General features: G+C 33.5%; 3 protein-coding genes across 3 annotated transcripts; all 3 read right to left on the minus strand.

Moving 5' to 3' along the window:
* Positions 1-5,613: 5,613 nt before the first annotated feature.
* Positions 5,614-10,797, minus strand: LOC114742020 (uncharacterized). Its single transcript, XM_028930299.1, has 2 exons — positions 10,703-10,797; positions 5,614-6,203 (listed from the first exon to the last, which is right to left on the minus strand). Exons 1-2 carry the CDS (start codon positions 10,785-10,787, stop codon positions 5,614-5,616), a joined length of 675 nt encoding a protein of 224 aa, XP_028786132.1. The 5' UTR covers positions 10,788-10,797.
* LOC114743955 (zinc finger CCCH domain-containing protein 4-like) lies at positions 5,900-7,030 on the minus strand. Its single transcript, XM_028932170.1, is given in 3 exon segments — positions 5,900-6,556; positions 6,559-6,679; positions 6,910-7,030. Coding segments are annotated over 3 exon segments (378 nt in total). The 5' UTR covers positions 7,015-7,030; the 3' UTR covers positions 5,900-6,404.
* A 977-nt stretch (positions 10,798-11,774) lies between the features above and the next one.
* Positions 11,775-16,210, minus strand: LOC114742101 (uncharacterized). Its single transcript, XM_028930398.1, has 12 exons — positions 16,084-16,210; positions 15,912-15,994; positions 14,480-14,593; positions 14,267-14,383; positions 14,042-14,182; positions 13,861-13,935; positions 13,715-13,774; positions 13,494-13,625; positions 12,879-13,031; positions 12,678-12,764; positions 12,468-12,570; positions 11,775-12,388 (listed from the first exon to the last, which is right to left on the minus strand). The coding sequence occupies exons 1-12, from the start codon at positions 16,208-16,210 to the stop codon at positions 11,775-11,777; spliced, it is 1,806 nt and encodes a 601-aa protein (XP_028786231.1).
* Positions 16,211-19,084: the final 2,874 nt, after the last annotated feature.

Raw genomic sequence — 19,084 nt, forward strand, 5'->3', positions numbered from 1 at the left:
ATACGTTACATTAAGAATTTTGAGGTACGAGAAGGTGGGGAAGGGATTCACAGCAAATATCACATGGTGCTAAGGCCAAACACATCTGTTGAGCGACGGATGCAGCTGCTGCCAAATCATTCTTTGAAGCTCAGCACCATTGAGAGCATTCAGATAGAGATTTGCCCTGAGTACAGGGTGAGAGGTTGGTCCGGTGAGTAAATTCATGTAATCTGTTCTGGGATTATTTTTGGCCGTTTAAATATATCTGAATGTGGAGTTTCTTGCTTGAAATGCTTCTCAGATATTGCCAGGATCTTGATTTGTTTTGAGGAGCTGAGAGGGCACACACTTATGTTCTGGAGTTTGTTCTGCAGGATGTGGAGTAAGTTTTTTTCTTCTGCTAAAACTCAAGTTTTGTAATGGTTATAGTTAATACGAAGATATTAGTGTGGAGTAGTAAATTACTTATAGGCGTCATTGTGGGAAGTGTGGGATTGAGTGGGAGATTTATGGTGAGCTGGCTAAGGATGCATGGGGGGATTTTCAAGGTGTTAGAGGACTGGATAGGCTCAGCTGTATTGTGCAGAATGCCATTGTGAAGAGAGTAGGAGGTAATGATTAAGTTAATTTGTACTAGAAACAATTAAATTAGATCATGTAGCAATGGACGATGATTGAGTTAGATGATTTCATGTGTTTACAGGGATAACATCATTGACTAACTACACAAATGCAACTAGAGTGTTCTGAAATCCCACTTTCTATGAGACCATTATTTTGAGGAGGGAATTGCTGAGGACTGCTGGGAGGAGATGAGCAGGTGATGGAGCTGTAGTAGTGTAGTTAGTTGTGTGGGTTTTGTTTTTAGGAGGGTGGGTTTAGTTGTAGGTCACTACTGTTTTGGTGGGTATATTCAATTATGTAGGGTGACAGGAGAGATCAAAGTTGTTTATATTATCTTGGAAATTGTGACTGATGTATAGTAGGTGATCGTGGCAAGTATATGCCTCCAGTGGTGGCAAGTACATGCCTCCCATGAATGAAATCATGGCGCATTGATTGTTGAGTAATGGGATTGCCCAGATTGGTTTTTTGTTATGATGTAAGCAAGTGAATTTAAGATTGGTTTTTGTTATTATGTAAGAAAGGGAATGTTTATTGCTTCGTAAATCTTAGTAGTACTTGCTTGTGGGGTGAAGGATATCTGTTAGGGATGAAAATAATATTTGGTTATGGGAAGTTGGTTTTTAATGATTATATTTTGTTATGAAATTGGTTAGGATAAGGTTTTGTATTAACAAAGGCTAGGTTAAGTAACTATATGATTTGCGAGAAGCATGTGAATCTTTGGGAGTATGAAAATGACATTAAGTCATGGATTGTGGGTTTCCCCAACCGGCTAATGATTCACTTAGTATAAGTTGGCCACGCTATAGGGATATTTTCGTATTTATTATTAATTAATCGAAATCAAGGAGTCTCCGCCCTGCTGCTTGTGATGTTATCTTTTTTTAAAAAACAAATTTTAATGGTGCCAATATGAAAACAGGACAATGCCTCTATATTAAAGGGTGTCATCTGCATTTCGATTGACCTTGCCCTGTTCGGGAAAAGAGTATTCATTGATGAGTGTGGAAAAATGCTGCAATGGCTAAAGTTTATACATGTCAAGGTGACCGGAGCTATCAACTTTGTTGTTAAAGGACCAATAGTAGAATTTAGTCAGTGAAGTCTTCGTGTCTGTGTTGATGGTGGGGGTTGAAATACTAAGTTATATAGGTAGCATTATCATGAGTAGTCATGGTGGTTTGGTTTGCCTCTAAAGCGTTAACATGGTTTAGATAGCGTGAAAATAGATGCAGCATGCGTGTTGGTGGTAAGGATGTGATGTAATTCAGCTTTTCTTGTATGGTTTGACGGATACCTTTCAGTTGTTAAGTGGAAGGTGCCTTTGATAACTCTGTGCAGGAAGTCAACGTTTTTGTGTGAGATGACTAGGGCGATACGAGTGACCTTCTCAGTTTGGCACGTGATGGTGAAGGCTAGTAGTGTCAGGGGGCTGACGGTGGTCAGAGTTTTCATGATTTTTGGGTGAGCTTCTAGCTTTGTACGTTGCAAGAAAAGGTTGAGTAGTTAGCATTTGGCGGTTGTTTGTCTGGGGCGTTAGAGGTCACGTGTGGGAAAGAAAAGTTGTTCTGCAGCCAGCTTTTTGAGTTGAAGTATGTGTAGGTAATTTAATCGGATAATAATGGGATTAATAACTTGTCCTTTGAGAGGAACCTGATGATAGTCGAGGCTTGAATGAGTATACAAGGTAGGGGACCCATAATGGATGTTTAAGGGCATAGTATTTGGGTTGGTGCAGGGCATGAAATGTATGGATGGCACTCAGACTTTAGCAGCAATGTACATGAAATGTATACCGGGACAGGATAAGTTTGAAACGTTAAGTGCATGATATGAAATGTGCATATGGTCCACAACTGTAATTTGGGATGACTAAAAATGTGATACTTCTCTGCTGTTAAGATTAAGAAGAGTGAAAATAAGGGAGGATTTAAGAGATTTTGTTGATGAGTCAGAACAGGTTGGATCATATATTAAGAATGATTTTGAAGGATGAAGGAAAGATTTTCTGAGTGCATATCTTTTTTCAGGGTAGCTGGTATTGAAGTTATCGTCTGTGATCATGTTGATCCAGACCTGCAAAGGATAGAGGTATCTGCAAGAAAATCAAGAGTGGATACGTTAGCAGTTTTATCGCAGAAGAAGAGAGCCTAAATCAGTGTGTGGGTTCGAGTAGAGATATGTTGTGTGTCTCAAGCAAAAAGAATAGAGTATTATGAATCTTGGCTATTATTAGGCGAGATGGGAGGGCATGCTAGCATTTGATTTAGGCACTAGGAGGTCACAGGGCACATGCTATGGTCTGAATGAGATGTGTTGGCTAGGGTCTCAGAGGTGGAGAATTAGACGATGTTTAGTTTCTTCACGCCTGTTAAGTTAGTACTAGAACACGATACATGGAGGTTACTTCTGATTAGCAGTTCGACGTTTAGTCTTTTCATATAGGCTGGGAGATATGGAGGAGCTGCCGGAAGAAGTAAGGTATGGTCTGATTTTAGATTTTGGCAAGGTCGTCTACCAGCCAATTGACAGATCCTTGTGTTAATGAAATGATAAGCAGCCATCATTTTGGTGGGGGGCTCAAAAAAGATGATTAGTTCTTAAGACATCAAGGATCCTAGAGGCAGGAAAGTTGGCGTGCGGTAGGACTGAGATGATTTTGATCTAATTAGGTAGATCAGAATCTGTGTAAATATGAGGAATTGGAGCGGCAATTTGCGTGGATTGTGTAATGGAGGAAACCAACGTATAATTTTAGCATCAGAGGTAAGGTTCCAAGAGATCAGTATAGAGGTCAAAGGGTAACCAATCGTTCATATTGGCTTGTGTGAGCTTACAGGAAGGTAATGGCCGAGAAGTGTCATGGTTAGAAAGTTAGGATGGGGACTAATTCAGTGTTGTGGGGCGCTTGAGGTTAGTCAGATTGTTTATTTGTCAATCACGGAAGGCGTGGGTGCAAAAGACATGTCATAAACGGTGAGAATAATCCAACATAATTTAAAGAGGAAGTCAGAAATGATCTGTAAAGTATTGAAATGAATAATTGTTAATTTTCTCTACATATTCAAATGTGTCATGAGTTAATGGAAGAAGACTAACTTTGAAAACTGATAAGTATTAAATCCACATGCAACATCAAATTAGTGATTATCAAGGGAAAAGATAAATTTTAAACAGGACTTTGGCATCTTATTAAAAAAAGAAAGTTCAAGGGGATGGGCATTATACTACCTCCGGTCCTAATTATAAGACCCAGTTGACTTATTTGAGGAGATTAAGGAAGTAAGTTAAGTTAGTTATTTGTAATAAATAAGTGTTGTCATTCCTAAAATATCCTTACTAATTAAGTGTATTGGCTAGAACTATCATTATTAGAAGGACTATCTTGGAAAAAAATGCATAAATATGAGAGACAAAATGGATTGGGATCTTATAATTAGGATCAAACAAAATGTCAAATGGGATCTTATATTAAGGACCGGAGGTAGTATTTGTAAACAAAAGAGCTATGTGCTTGGACGGATTAGGGGTGTGAAAAAGCATGCATTGTTATCATGTGCTGGTGAGGAAATTCAGTCTCAGGATTGACATAGTTGTGAAAGATAATACTCCTCCGGTCCTAATTATAAGACCCAATTGACTTATTTGAGGAGATTAAGGAAATAAATTAAGTTGGTTATTTATAATAAATAAGTATTGTCATTCCTAAAATATTCTTGCTAATTAAGTATATTGGTTAAAACTATCATTATTAGAAGGATTATCTTGGAAAAAAATGCATAAATATAAGAGACAAAATGGATTGTGGTCTTATAATTAGGACCAAATAAAAAGTCAAATGGGGTCTTATAATTAGGACCGGAGGAGTAGGAATTTAGCTGTGAAGGTTAGAGTTTATGTATGCTGAGGTGAAGGCCATCCTCGGATATCATGTGTTGGTAGTTGACTTTAGTAATTTTTTTTCTCTTTTTTGAGTTGAAAAGTGTGCAGGGCCTTTTCCTTTTGCAAGTGATCATGGCAATACCGTCAGAGATCTTTTTTCGGTTTTGTGATGTTATGTCAAGGTGGCTTGCAAGTCATCTCTTTTGCCTCGAAGTGCTTATGGTGGGTGACATGGGGACTGGTATAAATGGAGCTCACTATCGAGAAGTTTTTCGGAATGTTAGTGCATCATGTTGATTGTCTTCATGTATATTGTACATGTTATTAAGATAGACTTGTGATCGTAAATTGAGGGAGCATTATGCTGTTAGAAAATGCACTTGTATCATATGCAGTGATGCACGGGGAAGCAAATGCTAGTTGTTATAAAATCACAATGGCGTCCTTATTTTTTATTTTATTTTTTTCACGTCAAACCACCTAATATCCAAAAGTTATATTGAATTTTGACTAATTACTTCCGTTAAGCCGATATGACCATCAGGGCAATAAGGGTTTTTTTTTTCCCCCTTAAACCAATTTTCAATGCACGCTGTATGTGCAAGAGTTGAACCCAAAGCCATAAGTTTCATTCTGTATATTTGACAATGGACAAATAAAATGCTCTCTAATTGAAACGTGTCATCTCTATAGGACTATTTGAGACTGCCTGTGATGTTTATGAAATGAAGTATAACTTTTTCAGTTCTGCTATTTACAATGTTTTTTATAGTCTTTTTTTTTTTAAGTTTTTTTTATACTAGTAGCTATTGTACCCATTACTATTAATTAAAGAATACTTTACACAAACAATATCATTTAGGAGAATATAGTTTTTCATCAAAAAAAAAAAAGAAAAAGAAAAAGAAGATTATAGTTTAAGCAGCCAACCTAACAAAATTGGCATCAAGAGGCGTTGAACAAGCTGTTTGCTGATAGATCACAGCGATTAAATTCTCCTAACAAGACTTATTTAATGGAACATAGGGGCCATATTGGTTTGTCTTAGGCATTATATTTCACTTATTTTTTACTCTTTTTAGAAATATAACACAAACAACCAGAAACAAAAAGTGAGCGTACTTAAATACCAAAGGGCCTATCTTTGGCACTTATCATTTTCCTAAACTCGGCGATCTTCATAACTAAGTTCCTGCGATCTTCCAATAGATCAAACAGTTGAGTGTCAACTGCTTCAAACTCAGTTTGCACTATTGCTAACTTCTCTTTGGCTTCTATCCTCTTCTTTTGCACACGTTCCAATGCAATGTCACATTTCTCAAGTTCTTTCTCCATGACTGAGGTTTTCTCTTCTGCTACCGAGACGTCAAATTTGTCAATGCCAAATACTTTGGCCTGAACCAGCTTAATCCAATCCTCGTCAAACCCAAGAAAAGTTGCAGCACCTAAGTTCGCCTCTAGGGCAGTTCTATCTGATGCTGTAATGGTACAAGTTGTTTTGGTAGCCAGCAAGACTAAAATATCAACAAGGACTCCGTAGGAAAAAGCTATTATTGGGTGAGTACGTTGTCCACGGGACAGCCTTAGTTGAGGATATAGCTCAAGTGCTTTGGCTAGTAAAGCTCGTTCTCCACCCTTCAATTCCACAAGTTGGAAAATCTCACCAATCTCTAGTATTGGAGAAGAAGCAGCAGCAGCACCAGTTTGTGATTCTGCCACACACACGCAGACATATATATAGCCAAGAAAGTTAGTACATAACTGGAAGAGAATCTAAAATCTTCATCAAAAAAGAAAGACACTTACGATGATGGGAAGAGGATGAAACAATTTCTATCTTGTAGAACACCAGTGTAACATTCTCTAAAATTATGGGCAAGTATCATCAAATATACGATATGGTAGTGAAATAATCATGCCTTGCGATCGTGCTCTTCAGCAAAATACTCCCGATTAACATCACTCTTGGGAATAGCGTCATGGGAACTGATACTGAGAGCCGTATCTCGGACTAGTAGTGGTAACCCATCCTCAAGATCTAGAAGGCAGATTTGACAAACGTTTTCAATTTACTACATGTTTGGCAGATTTCAGTTTTCTTATATCTTGCATCTCGACCAGGTCTCCATCTAAAAACAGTAAATGGCCGTGTACAAATTTTACACTCCTTATCATAGTCAGCTCTCGTCTGCAGCCATGTATACCGATAAAAAGAGCAATTAAATAAGTTAGCTAGACAAATTTAACTTCCTCTGAGAAACATGCTAAAGTCTGAAAATGATTATTACGAACTCTCTTGACAGCTTATAGTGCAACTGAAATAAAGAATTTAATGGTAGCCTACAAGTTCATAACCCTGAAAAGGGCAAGCTTGGTTAAAAGGGGTTAAACCGAAGAGCGACGGAGAAAAATACATACCATACGAACATATGGGTTGTCACCGAGGCATGATTCGCAGATAATAGGAAAGTCAGATCGTTCCCACCCATCTGCTTCATGATCCCTCAGCAACCTATGCGCCATGCTAAAATCTGAACTTTGTTGACATATCCCTAATTCAGAACTTTGCTTCGACGAGCCCTCGGCAAACCTCAGACGCCAAGAGAGTGGCTTCGGCCCCACGAACAGCAACTATCCCCTGACATTACCCTCCGCTGCCCCTCCGCTGCGGATAAACAGCAATGCGTTTGGAATATATTGTGAAACGGGAAGGAAGCGACGTGCAGCGGCTCTAAAATCCCAAGCCCTGAATTAAAGAAAAGAAGGAAGCCAATCTCGCCTTTGATGCGGTGATTGTCAGATGTATATTGGAAGGATGTCATCAGCAAATGTCTGTTTTCAAATTTTTTATATTCATGAGAACAAGTTTTCTAATCACATATAATTATACATCTTATTTTTAAAATATTAGTATTTAATAACATTTAATTATAAATCTACATAAAACAGAAAAAAACATGTAATCATATATGATTGAAAAACTTGACATATAAATATAAGAAATTTGATCTACATTTTCTCCATTTTTTTAAAAAATACACTACCTTCAATTCTTTACATATATACTAGTAGCTATTTAAGATTTAATTTGATTTTAAATATAACATCTCAATTCACTTTATTTTTAATATTTATCTATTTTATCCTAAGTAATTCCTATGATAATAAAATAATATTTAACTAAATTAGTCAAAATTAATTGTTACCCATATAAAATCAGATTTATCAAAACTATAAAACCTACGGTAACATAAAATTTCGAAAGAAAAAATAGAAGTTGAAAGATATTGATAAGTTAGGTCAATAAAATATGAGATATTATGATTTATTAAAAGATAAGTATATTTATTAATTTCACATTTTCATTGAGAATTTCGGTAACTACCAAATCCTTAACATAAAAACTAAATAACTAATTTATGAATATTAAATAAGTTAATTATTTATAATAAATATATACTGTTTTTTTCTAAACTACATAATTAATAATGTATATTTGAATTACCTCTTGATAGTAATTTCTTAATATGTTCAATTATTATAATGATTATTTGAAGGTAAAATGAATAAATATTGAAGACAAAGTAGATTGAGATATTATATTTTTAGAATCAAATTAAATCTTTAACTAGCTCTTATATTAATAATTAGAAGTAATATATTTTTTAAAAAAATTTATTAAATAGGGTCCACTATTTAATTGAGGACTTGCGTTTTAGAGCCTCAACACATTATTTCTTGGGAAAATTGAGGAGAAGGACCTAACAAAATTAGTATTTATGGAGAGGGATCTTAAAAATTATAATTAATTTGAAGGACCAAAAATTAAAATATGAATTTACAATTACGAAATTATCCCTGGCCAAATCCCTACATTATCTCCAAGACCCATCTCAATATTTGATTGTCAGTTATCAATTGAAATATAAATTTATAATTACTAAATTACCCCCCATTATTATCATAAATGATAATAATTGAGATACAAAGAGGGAGGGAGATAGAGAAATCAAGTTCAATTAATAATTAACTGTTAAATTGAGATAGGAGGGTGTTGGAAATAATGTAGGGATTTGATAAGGGATAATTTGGTAATTGTAAAATTTTATTTTAATTTTTGGTCTTTCAAATTAATTACAATTTTTAAGATCCTTCTTAATAAATACTAATTTTTTTAGGTCCTTCTTCCTAATTTTCCCTTATTTCTTCCGCATTTCACAAAATATTCCAAACGTACTGCCGTTTATCAGCAGCGAAGGGGCAGCGGAGGGTAATGTCAACGTGAAGAAGCTGGGCCTCAATTATTATTGTCTCGAAATCGCTTTGCTATCCAAGGAGGGCGGAAGAGGACCAGAGAAGCTTGATGATGCTCGGCCAGTTTTCTCATAAAGAATCCGGCCACACCCGCGCGTCCTCTCTTCAGATTATGATTAGAGAAAATTATAATTAAGTCTAAAATTTTTTTTAAAAAAAATCTCAATAATAATCTAAGCAGCCTGTAATGATAAGTTTTAGAATGGAGAATGACAACATCTAAGACTTATTTTGTAATTTTTTTCTTTAGGACTTCATTATAATTCTCCCTTATGATTGTAGGAGTGATGACAAAATTTTAAAAAATAAATGTGTAGAAAGAAGAAAGAGGATATTTTTTTTGGGTCCAAAAAAAGAAAGAGGGTTGAAAGAACAGAAAACTAAGAAGGGTGATGAAGAAAAGATTAAAGATCTGAAATTGAAAATTCAATAAGCATGAAGAAACAGACTATCAACAAAAGCAAGTTCTAAGATTTTTCTTTTAAAAAATTAGCACAGCATTAGTCAATTAAAAAAAAGTTCTATCCAAACTGTTTTTTTTATTTATTTTACATATATAACATAAAGATATATTTTATTGTGAGAAATCAGAGTATGGTGGAATTCTTGATCTCTGCTTTATTACTAAATAAAAGATACTTCTCCCTTCCTCTATTATGTACCGCTTCTAAATAATTCATATATATATATATATATATATATATCTCAATAAAAATAGTTAAAAAGTATTAAAATCTATTCTAAAATTCAAGTTATTTTTTTAATATTATTTTTATTAAATACCATAAACTTCAACATTATTAATTTTTACTTTCTCTCACTACATTTATTAAATATTTAAATATGGGCATATTTAAAAAAATATATTTAATATTTATTCAAACTATTAAAATGTCTTGTAAAAAAATAATTTTTTATTCATACAAATATTATAAAATTTTCAAATCATTTTTAATTATATTAAAATATTTCATATGTTAAAAATATGCTATTTTCTAATTTATAAAATAACTTTTTAATTTAGTAATAAATTTATATTTATGTAATAATTGGAAATACAACTATATTGTTCAAATCAAAGAGAATCAAGCGGCCTTCCCCCGGGGGAAGTTCTCTATCCATTGCAATCACACCCAATGAAAGTATAAAGAGAAGACTTCTAATAATAATCAGTTCCGATTGAAAAATCAAAGTTGCAACAAAATATGAATCCATCAAATATATCGATCGTAGGCATCATGGTACCCTCTTTCGGAGCCTTACTGGAATTGAAAACCAATAACAAAGCACAATAATGTAAAACACGCCTAAATGCCAAAGGGTTTGCCTTTGGCGCTTGCTATGTTTCTGATCATGGTCATCTTCTGAAAGAGTTTCTTGCAATGTTCGGAGAGATCCAACAACTGATATGTCAACGCCATATCAATTTCTGAATCAATTTCTCCAAGCTTGCCCCCCATGGCTTGAATCTCCTCTTTTGCTGCAGAGATATCAGATATGTCAACGCCAAAAACTTTGGTACGAACTGATTCAACCCAGTCTTTGTCGAACCCAAGAACAATTGCTTCACTTAAGTTTGCCTCCAAGGTTGATTTTTCTGATGTGGTAATGGTATAAGGAGTCTTGGTCGCGAGCATGACCAGAATATCAACCAGTACCCTGTAGGACCAGGCTATTATACGATGGGTTCGATGTTCACGAGGCAGCAATAGTTGGGGATATCGCTCTAGTGCTTCGGCAAGTAAAGCTGTTTCTCCTTGTTTTAACTCCACAAGTTTGAAAATTTCTAAAATCCCCAGTTTAGGAGACGAACAGGTGAACAAGTTAGCAGATGGATCAAAGACCCCAAAAAAAAAAAAAGTAGTACTATAATGATCATGTAAAGAAAGACACTTACGATGATGGAGAGAAGGAATGACTTGGGGAATGATTGCTTCCTCTTGAACATTTGAGTGATCTCCTGCTTCTTTAACAGTCTGCATCGAACGAAATTAAAAGGACAAAAAAACATGCAGTAGTATTTAATTGGTTCTCTTTTAAAATGAGTAGTTGTTTATGACTGTACTGATAGAGCCTTAAAACACTTACAAGGGCTCGAATTATTATCCTGAAAAAAATTCAATGAGTGTTTCTGATTTTTCGTTGGTTTGTCGACAGGGAAATAAAGCTGTGCATTGTTTGGCCGCATTGGGTGCAAAGGAAATGTGTCCGACAAGATGGCTTACTGAAGCATCATCATGCAGCTGAGTTGTGTGGTAATCACCATGCCTGTAATAGTGATATTTTAGATCCAAGTGGAATTGGGTAATTTGTATACTGTTTTTTTTTTTGTTTTTGTTTTTACTGCTGGTTTATATTAGTGAGTTTGTTGTGCTAGGATTGAAGTATGAGTATTTTCGAGAGTTATGTGTTTTGGCTTTAACTTTTGGTGTTTGTACTTTGAATTGTTTTTTGTGATTAATAATAGTATGGAATTCTTGTTGGCCAAAAAAAAAAAAAAAGCAATAAAATTCACCGACAGTAAAATCAAGTCCCTCCCCAGGATATTAAGAGCAAAGGCTATTGTATTTATTTTTATCTTATTTCACTTGCACACCTTGTATTTTTAGTTTTTTTTTTTTTTAAACTACCCAAGGACAGTTCTAGTTAAAAAGAAAAATTGATATCTGCTCAATTTGCGCATGCTTGAGGATAATAAATATATTAGATAGGTATGTGGGTTCTTGTCTTATAAATACGGTAGCTTTTCTGAATTGAAAATAATTACCAACAACAGATATGGATCATCCAGCAAAAATAAAGGCCAAATTTAATTATGCATACATCAGAGACTTCAAACTCTGTTCTGCTGTTATGGGTTTGAACAGAGGCAAGTCTTAGTCTGTATCATATGCATTATGGTCTGCTCAGAATTCTAGTGTTCTTAGAAACAGAAACGAAATAACAAAAACTAAAAATCAAACGCACAATTAAATGCCAAAGGGTCTGTCCTTGGCACTTATTATTTCTCTAAACTCTGTTATCTCATTAGTCAACTTCTTGCGACCTTCCAATAGAGCCGACAGTTGAGAATCAGTTGCTTCAAACTCAGTTTGCGCCATCTCCAACTGTCTTCGTGTCACCGCAAGTCGCTCTCTGGCCTCTACTCTTTGCTTTCGAACTTGTTCCAAGGCAACGTCACACGTCTCCAGCTCGGCCTCCTTCACCTGAATTTCCTCTTCTGCTGCCAACACATCAGACATGTCAACACCAAAAACTCTAGACCGAACCGAATCAATCCATTCTTTGTCAAACCCAAGCAAGGTTGCATCACATAAGTTAGTCTCCAAGGTTGACTTTTCTGAACTTGTGATGCTACAAGGAGTCTTGGCAGCCAGCACCGCCAAAATATCTACCAGCACTCGGTAGGACCAAGCTATCATACGTTGTGAGCGATGTTCCTGAGGTAGCAATAGTTGAGGATATCGTTGGAGTGCTTGAGCAAGTAAAGCCGCTTCACCATCTTTTAGCTCCACAAGTTGGAAAATTTCACAAACTCCCAATTTATAAAATGAAATGATAGCATCATCAGCATTTTGTGATTCTGTCACAGCCCAAAAAGTTAGCAAACGGCTCAAAAGAATAAAAAAATATATAATCATCATGTAAAGAAAGATACTTACGGTGATGAAGAGAAGTAGTGACTCGGGGAATGATCGCTTTTAGAGGCTTCTCTGATTCAGCTTCCTCTTGAATACTTGAGTGATCTCCTGTTTCTATAACAGTCTGCATAGAACAAAAAAAGAGCACGATGAACTTTCCTTTTTTTGGTTCTCTTTTAAAATGAGTCGTTGCTTACGGTTGTACTATTAGAGATAGCTCAAAACACATACAAGGGCTCTTTTTAATGGAGTTGCCGTTGGTGCTGCGTCTGTAGAAGTAGCTTTTTCATTAATTCCTTTTTCTTTTTCCTTAGCACTCTAACAGACATCAAGGTAACATGTGAGCATCTAAACTAACTTGCGCAGACTAAGGGAAAAAAAATCATACAGAGTACTTCAATTTCTATAATTAGAAAACAGTAACAAACTTACTAGTGCAGAATGTTTTCCGGAGAGGTTATCAATTGGTCCTGTAGATTGCTTCCTTGAATCTGAATTAGTTGATCCAACTGCTGTCACGACATCATCTTCTGCATAATTCTCTTCAAGACCTAGTTCTGTTGTATCTTTGATGCTCTGAGTAATCTAAAAGTAAGAAGAAATAAGTTGCAGTTTCAAGTACCTAGCTCTTGCTAAGTTGTGAGAGACACGTAAAAAATGTATATTGTAGTTCTATTTTTCAGTGTTCAATAATCAAGAATTCAGAAGTTTGTTGTTTTGTCATTAGATGTTGATTAATCGTTAAAAAGAAATACAAATTGGTCTTAACTTTTATAACCCTTCTACACATTAAAAAGTTCTTGATCAACACACTTAATCTAAATTTATTGAAATTGGAGTCATTGATAGCTGCGAAGCATGTATTTTAACAGCTTCTTTCTCTGTTTCTTCTGAGCTCTAAATAACATCACAAGATAAAATTTTGCCATAATTATAACTAGGCAAAAGTGAAAGGAAAAAAATGCATCTAGCAACTTCATAATTCATATGGTATTTATATATTAGTAAGGATAATGCATTTTTTTTTGGTAATTATACTGCATTTACTTGTTCAAAAATGGGTGATACTCTAGTTTGCTTCCTTGAATCTGAATCAGTTGATTGAACTATTATTGGAACTTCTTTTGCTGCATTATCCTCTTGAGAGCCTTGCTCATGTGTTTCTTTCATGCTCGCAACCTAGAAAACACAAAGAAATTTCTCTTTCAATTGTGCTCCTTCATAAATGAAAATATGCTATGAATTTGAAATGAACTCGGTAAACTTACCAATTTAGATGGACCAAATGGCAATTCTCCAACTTGTGAAACAACTGAGGAAGCAACACCCTACAAAAGAACCAGAAGATATGTAAGTATCATGTTGTTTAATTAGTCCTTAGATCCTTTAATATTTTGTGAAGATTCGAGTATACAATAATCATCCTATCTGCTAGCTTCTCCTGGCATTTCATGCTTGTTTTGCTTCTTGATTCTGATGGCTTCAAATCCTAAACCAAGCAATGAATAAGGAAAAAGGCAAATGTTTAAGCCATTAATTTAGAATGCATTCCTAATTCTTTATTTCAAAAATGTCATAAAAAACTAATCAATAACCAATGGGAACTCTTTTTGGTGAGGAATGATGAATGCTTTTGATGAGTTTCTTGGTGCTAAATCAGCTTCCATAATTGCTGCCACTACATCCTCTGGGAGGGGACCACCTTCAGCTCTTTCTTTTGATATGATATCAATACTCTAAATAACACATAATAGGAATAAGTATCAAATATTGTAATGATCAAATTTTGTAAGAACTTAGTCCTCTGTGTTATAACCTACATTATCATCAAATGGTACATTGGTTTTCTGAGAAGCTTTAGTGGTTTTTGTTTCTGCAAAATCCTCTTGTTGGAGCTGCATAGTTGATTCACTTGTTTTGTGTTCATCCTCCAACTCCTATTTAAAATATTAAATAATTAGCAGAAAACTATTTTGACACGTTTCTATTCCTAGCATGTTGAAATCACTTAGATAATTTATATATAAACTTACATGTAAATATGTCCCTCTCAGTTGTGACTTTGCTGCTAAAGTTCCTGATGCTTGTTTCTCTGAAGCCAGAGCAGGGTCTTTAACTTGAATTTCAAGTGATGTTTCCTCTGTAATCTACAATAGAAAAAAGACACATTTTATCCTTAGATTAGTTTTGCTTATAAATATATATATATATATATATATTGTGCATTAAGTCTTATCTTTCAACTCAACAACATACGTTAGGTATTTATGATATTTTTTTCACATCCTCAATAATTAACTTTATATTTCTAAATGAGTTGATGAATTTAATCTCTTAAATTCACCAGATATTGCAGCCTGTTAATTAAATATTTCATTTAAAACCCCTGTTCTTTTTTCTACTAAGCTCAATATACATATGATTCCTAAGCTACAACTTTCCAATTAATATGTACTACTAAAATCATTGTTCTTTTTTCCCCTTGATCCGCAATAATCCACGTTCTTGTCAATAATACATAATAGAGGTCTGTCATGGGATTTTTGCTCAATGTCTCCACATATCACTACTCTGAAGACGAAGTACTCCAACAGCTTTTTTCTCTGTTTTTGAGCTTCGAGTAAACATCAAAGGACAAATTTTGTTCAACAAAATTAGATAAACAACAGTATAATAGATGACAGAAATTATATCAACAAATTTGAAAACAATAGTAAACTAATACAGATTTATGTTATTGATATCACACATAGTAGGAGGCTTCTTTCATTACTATTACTTGTTATCATTTGTTTGGGAATTATATAAACTAACATAAACTAAGTTTATTATTATTTCTTTCAAATTTTGTTCAACAAAATTAGATAAAAATGTTGCCATTGGCGATTTTGACAAAAAAATTGTTCTCAACGAAAATGACAAGTTTTTTTAAGTTAATATTCCGTCTAGTCTTATTTATAAATTTTAAATTTAAAAAGAGTTATGGTCCATTTTATAAACTTCAATTTGAATTTGTTTTAACATTTAATGTTTTTTTTTTCAGCATTGTCCTTAGTTATTTCTCTCATATCACATTTCTTCACACATTCTCTTTCATCCATTTTCTCATTTATTATAAAGACATATTTGAAAACAAAAATCTGTTTCTAACCTATTTATTATTTTTAACTAATTTTAGCAAATAGTTTTTTATTCATAAATTAGTTATTTGAAGCTCATAATAAAGAGCAGAGGGAGTAACGTTGAAGCTCATTTATCTATGCATTAGTTTCTCTTCTTCTTTTATGTGCACATAATAAATATGAATCTTTCAAAAAAAATACTATGATATTTCTAATGTTTTTCCAAAAATCTTTGCAGTAGTTGTAGTAATCAAAATTGTGAACAGGTTAAATTCACGATTAAAAGAAAATAAACAAAAAAAATAATGATTTTTTGTTCTTCTGATGAGTCTAATATATGTACCTCTGCAAATTCTTGTAAAACACTTGCTGTTGCTTGATTTTCTGAATCTTCATTTTTAGGCTCTTCTTGGATTTGACTGATTTCTGCAATAGAATTTTTAATATCATATGAATATTCATAAAAGTAGCTAGCAATTATCAAAATTATCAAAAGACTTTTCCTGGATTTATACCTCGATATTTTGGGCAATCTTCCACGTCACATTGCAGATCCTTAAAATCAATTCCTTCACAAATAGAAATAAACTTTGGGAGTTTTCTAAGTATTACATCTGACAGTTTTGGAAATACTTCCCCCATTTTTGCCATCTTCTGCATATTAGCTTGTTTGCACATAAATATTTGCTCAAATTCAGAGGCTTCTTCTATTTTCAAGAACTCCAACTTTGGAAACAGCCCACATATTGAGATAGAGAAGAGGAATTTCAAGCTATTACAACACTTGATGTTAATTTCCTTTAACTCTGGGAAACAAAGTTGATGTAAATGATCCCCATCACTCTCTTCAATGATGTCAACCAATTCATCACATTCTTGTATACTTAATTCGGATAATTGTGGGAGGTTTCCCACTATTGAGACACAGAAGATGGCTGTTAGCTTTTTACATGCTGTGATGTTTAGTTCTTGAAGATTGGGGAGGCTCAAAATATATTTGGGACCCCTGAATATATGCCTCAACTCACTTAGATTTTCCAACTCCATCATTGCAATGCTTAATGTCATGAATGGACCTTCAATTTCCACTCCTTCCAAATTAAGAACCTCTTCTATTTTGGAGTCTCTTACCCTAAGAGTTGTCAGCTTCTGCATATCCTTGATAATTTTCATCAGGTCCTAATAAAAATAAATCAATTCAAAATTTCAGCATGAATTCAAATTACCACATTAACAAATTGTGAAAAATCCAATACTGTTATTAATGTATAGATGTCTCAACATGGATTGAGTTATATAAAGAGAAACTTTATTTATGGAGGCCTGGAATGCTTACAAGTTAAAGACACGTGCATATTGATTATACCTAATTATATCGACTTGAAATCATAAAATGTATATATACATGAGAAGCTAATTAATCCGTAGTTAATTTCTTCTATAGATAAACTTTATATGGTGTAGGTTTCTTCCAAACTGTTAGAAAATTTTTAAAATTTTAAGGTGATTGTTTTTTTCAGTTAACATCTTGTGTAAAAATCAAATGAAAAAAATAACATCTCGTGTAAGAGCTTGATGAAAAATAAAAAAGCAATTTTTTTCTAAATTAAAACTAAATTGTTAATTTCTATGAATGAAAATTCAGTAATTTTTTTGGCCCAAAAAAAATTTAGTAATTTCATGTCTTGAAATGAAAAGTTTTCATGCCTGAAAAATGTGTTCTTGGTATTTGAGTTTAAATGCTAAGCGATCCTGTTGTGATGAAAAGAAAATTTCCAAGAAGAAAAAGTAAAATAAACAAAGTAATATATATGGACATGTTATCTTTCAAACTATTTAGCAGAAATATCTAAATTTTTAAGGTCATTGTTTTTTTTAGTTAACATCTCCTGCAAGATTTTGATTAAAGGCGCGCATGCGCACATATATATTGATGAAACGCAAATGTTTATAAATGAAAAATAAATTACAAATTTTTATGTATGAAATGTCTTGACATGAAAATTTTGTAAGCATGAAAATATGTTCTTGATGTTCAAGTTTAAAAGCTAGGCAATCCAAATAAACAGAGCAACATGCAGATCATAGGACAAGAAGTCAGATGTGTTACCTTTGGAGCTTTCACATTCAATTGTATTCCTTGTAAATAAGCCACCAAATCTGGAAAAGATCTTCCGTTGAACTCTTGAAGACCCCCCAAATCAATGCTTTGTAGACGCGGAAAGCTAAGGTGATATTTTTTCGCACCAATATTGTTGATTAACTTTGGTGCATCTCTAAGTGATAGTGTTTCCAAAGCCGGGAGATCAATTGTATTTGATAAATGATCTCCATCATCATATTTCCCAAAAATGTATTTCAACTCAGCAGCTTTACAGATACTCAAAGATTTTAATTTTTGAAGAGTACCAAAAAGAGACAGGGGAAATATAAACTCCAGCTTGTTGCAATCGACGATATCTAGATCCTCCAGTTTTGGGAAAATGGAGCTATAGTTCATGTCATGATGATGATTATTAGAATAATCTCCAACCACATTAACTAATTCCTCACAATTCCATACTCGTAATTGAGACAACTGTGATAGGTTTCTGCAAGCAGAGACAGAGAACAAAATCTTCAACTTCTGGTTTCCCAAGATTGTTATTTCTTTTAGATTGTGGAAGTTGAGAACATGTTGAAAGCTCACACTTGGAGTGAGTAGTGGTATTTCAACGTTAACAATCTCTTGTATTTCAGATTCCCTTGTTTCCTCACTTCTCACATCTTCCATGTGCTTCTTAATTTCCTACAACACGTTTTCACAAAAAGGCAATTCAAAATTTAAAATAATGTTCTCTATTTTGATCCATGTGCTTATGAAATACATACACATTCACCCACAAAACACAAACACACTATATTTTTTTTGGGTAATATTTTAAATTCAAATTTGAATTCTTATAGAAGTAAAAGCCGAATCACTTTGACATAATTAATTGTACATGTCTCCATAGGAAAATTATATGAAAGTCTTCATTGTTTTGAGAATGTTTAAATATTTTGTTAATAATATATAATTTATTACATATAATCTTTATACAAAACAAAAATAATGATGTTCACCAAAAAAAAACAAAATAATGATAAACTGCATTTTGATTTAAACTGAAATAAAAAGATCAGAGTCAGAGAAGTTGACATTAAAGTGAGTGTAATAATTAATATATTACTTCACTTTATCTAAGACTCTGAGGTACAAAATAGACATCAAATTTTAAACCAATAGAATTTCATTTTGGCCATTCAAAAACGGTTAGGGTGCATGTAACCCCACAATATATAACATCTGATAACATATGTAGTCTAAAGGCTTATCTTATCAATCAATATTAGAGTTGTGGGAAAATCGAGTAATTACGTAAATATAAAATTAAGCAATTGGTATAGATTTAACATTTTACAAAAATATTATTACAATTTTATATAAAAATATATAAATAAGTTAAAACGGTTAAAATTTAATCTGATTATTTT

The sequence above is a fragment of the Neltuma alba genome, unplaced genomic scaffold, assembly GCF_004799145.2.
Source record: "Neltuma alba isolate B1F8T4 unplaced genomic scaffold, ASM479914v2 tig00000105_pilon, whole genome shotgun sequence".
Taxonomy (NCBI): domain Eukaryota; kingdom Viridiplantae; phylum Streptophyta; class Magnoliopsida; order Fabales; family Fabaceae; genus Neltuma; species Neltuma alba.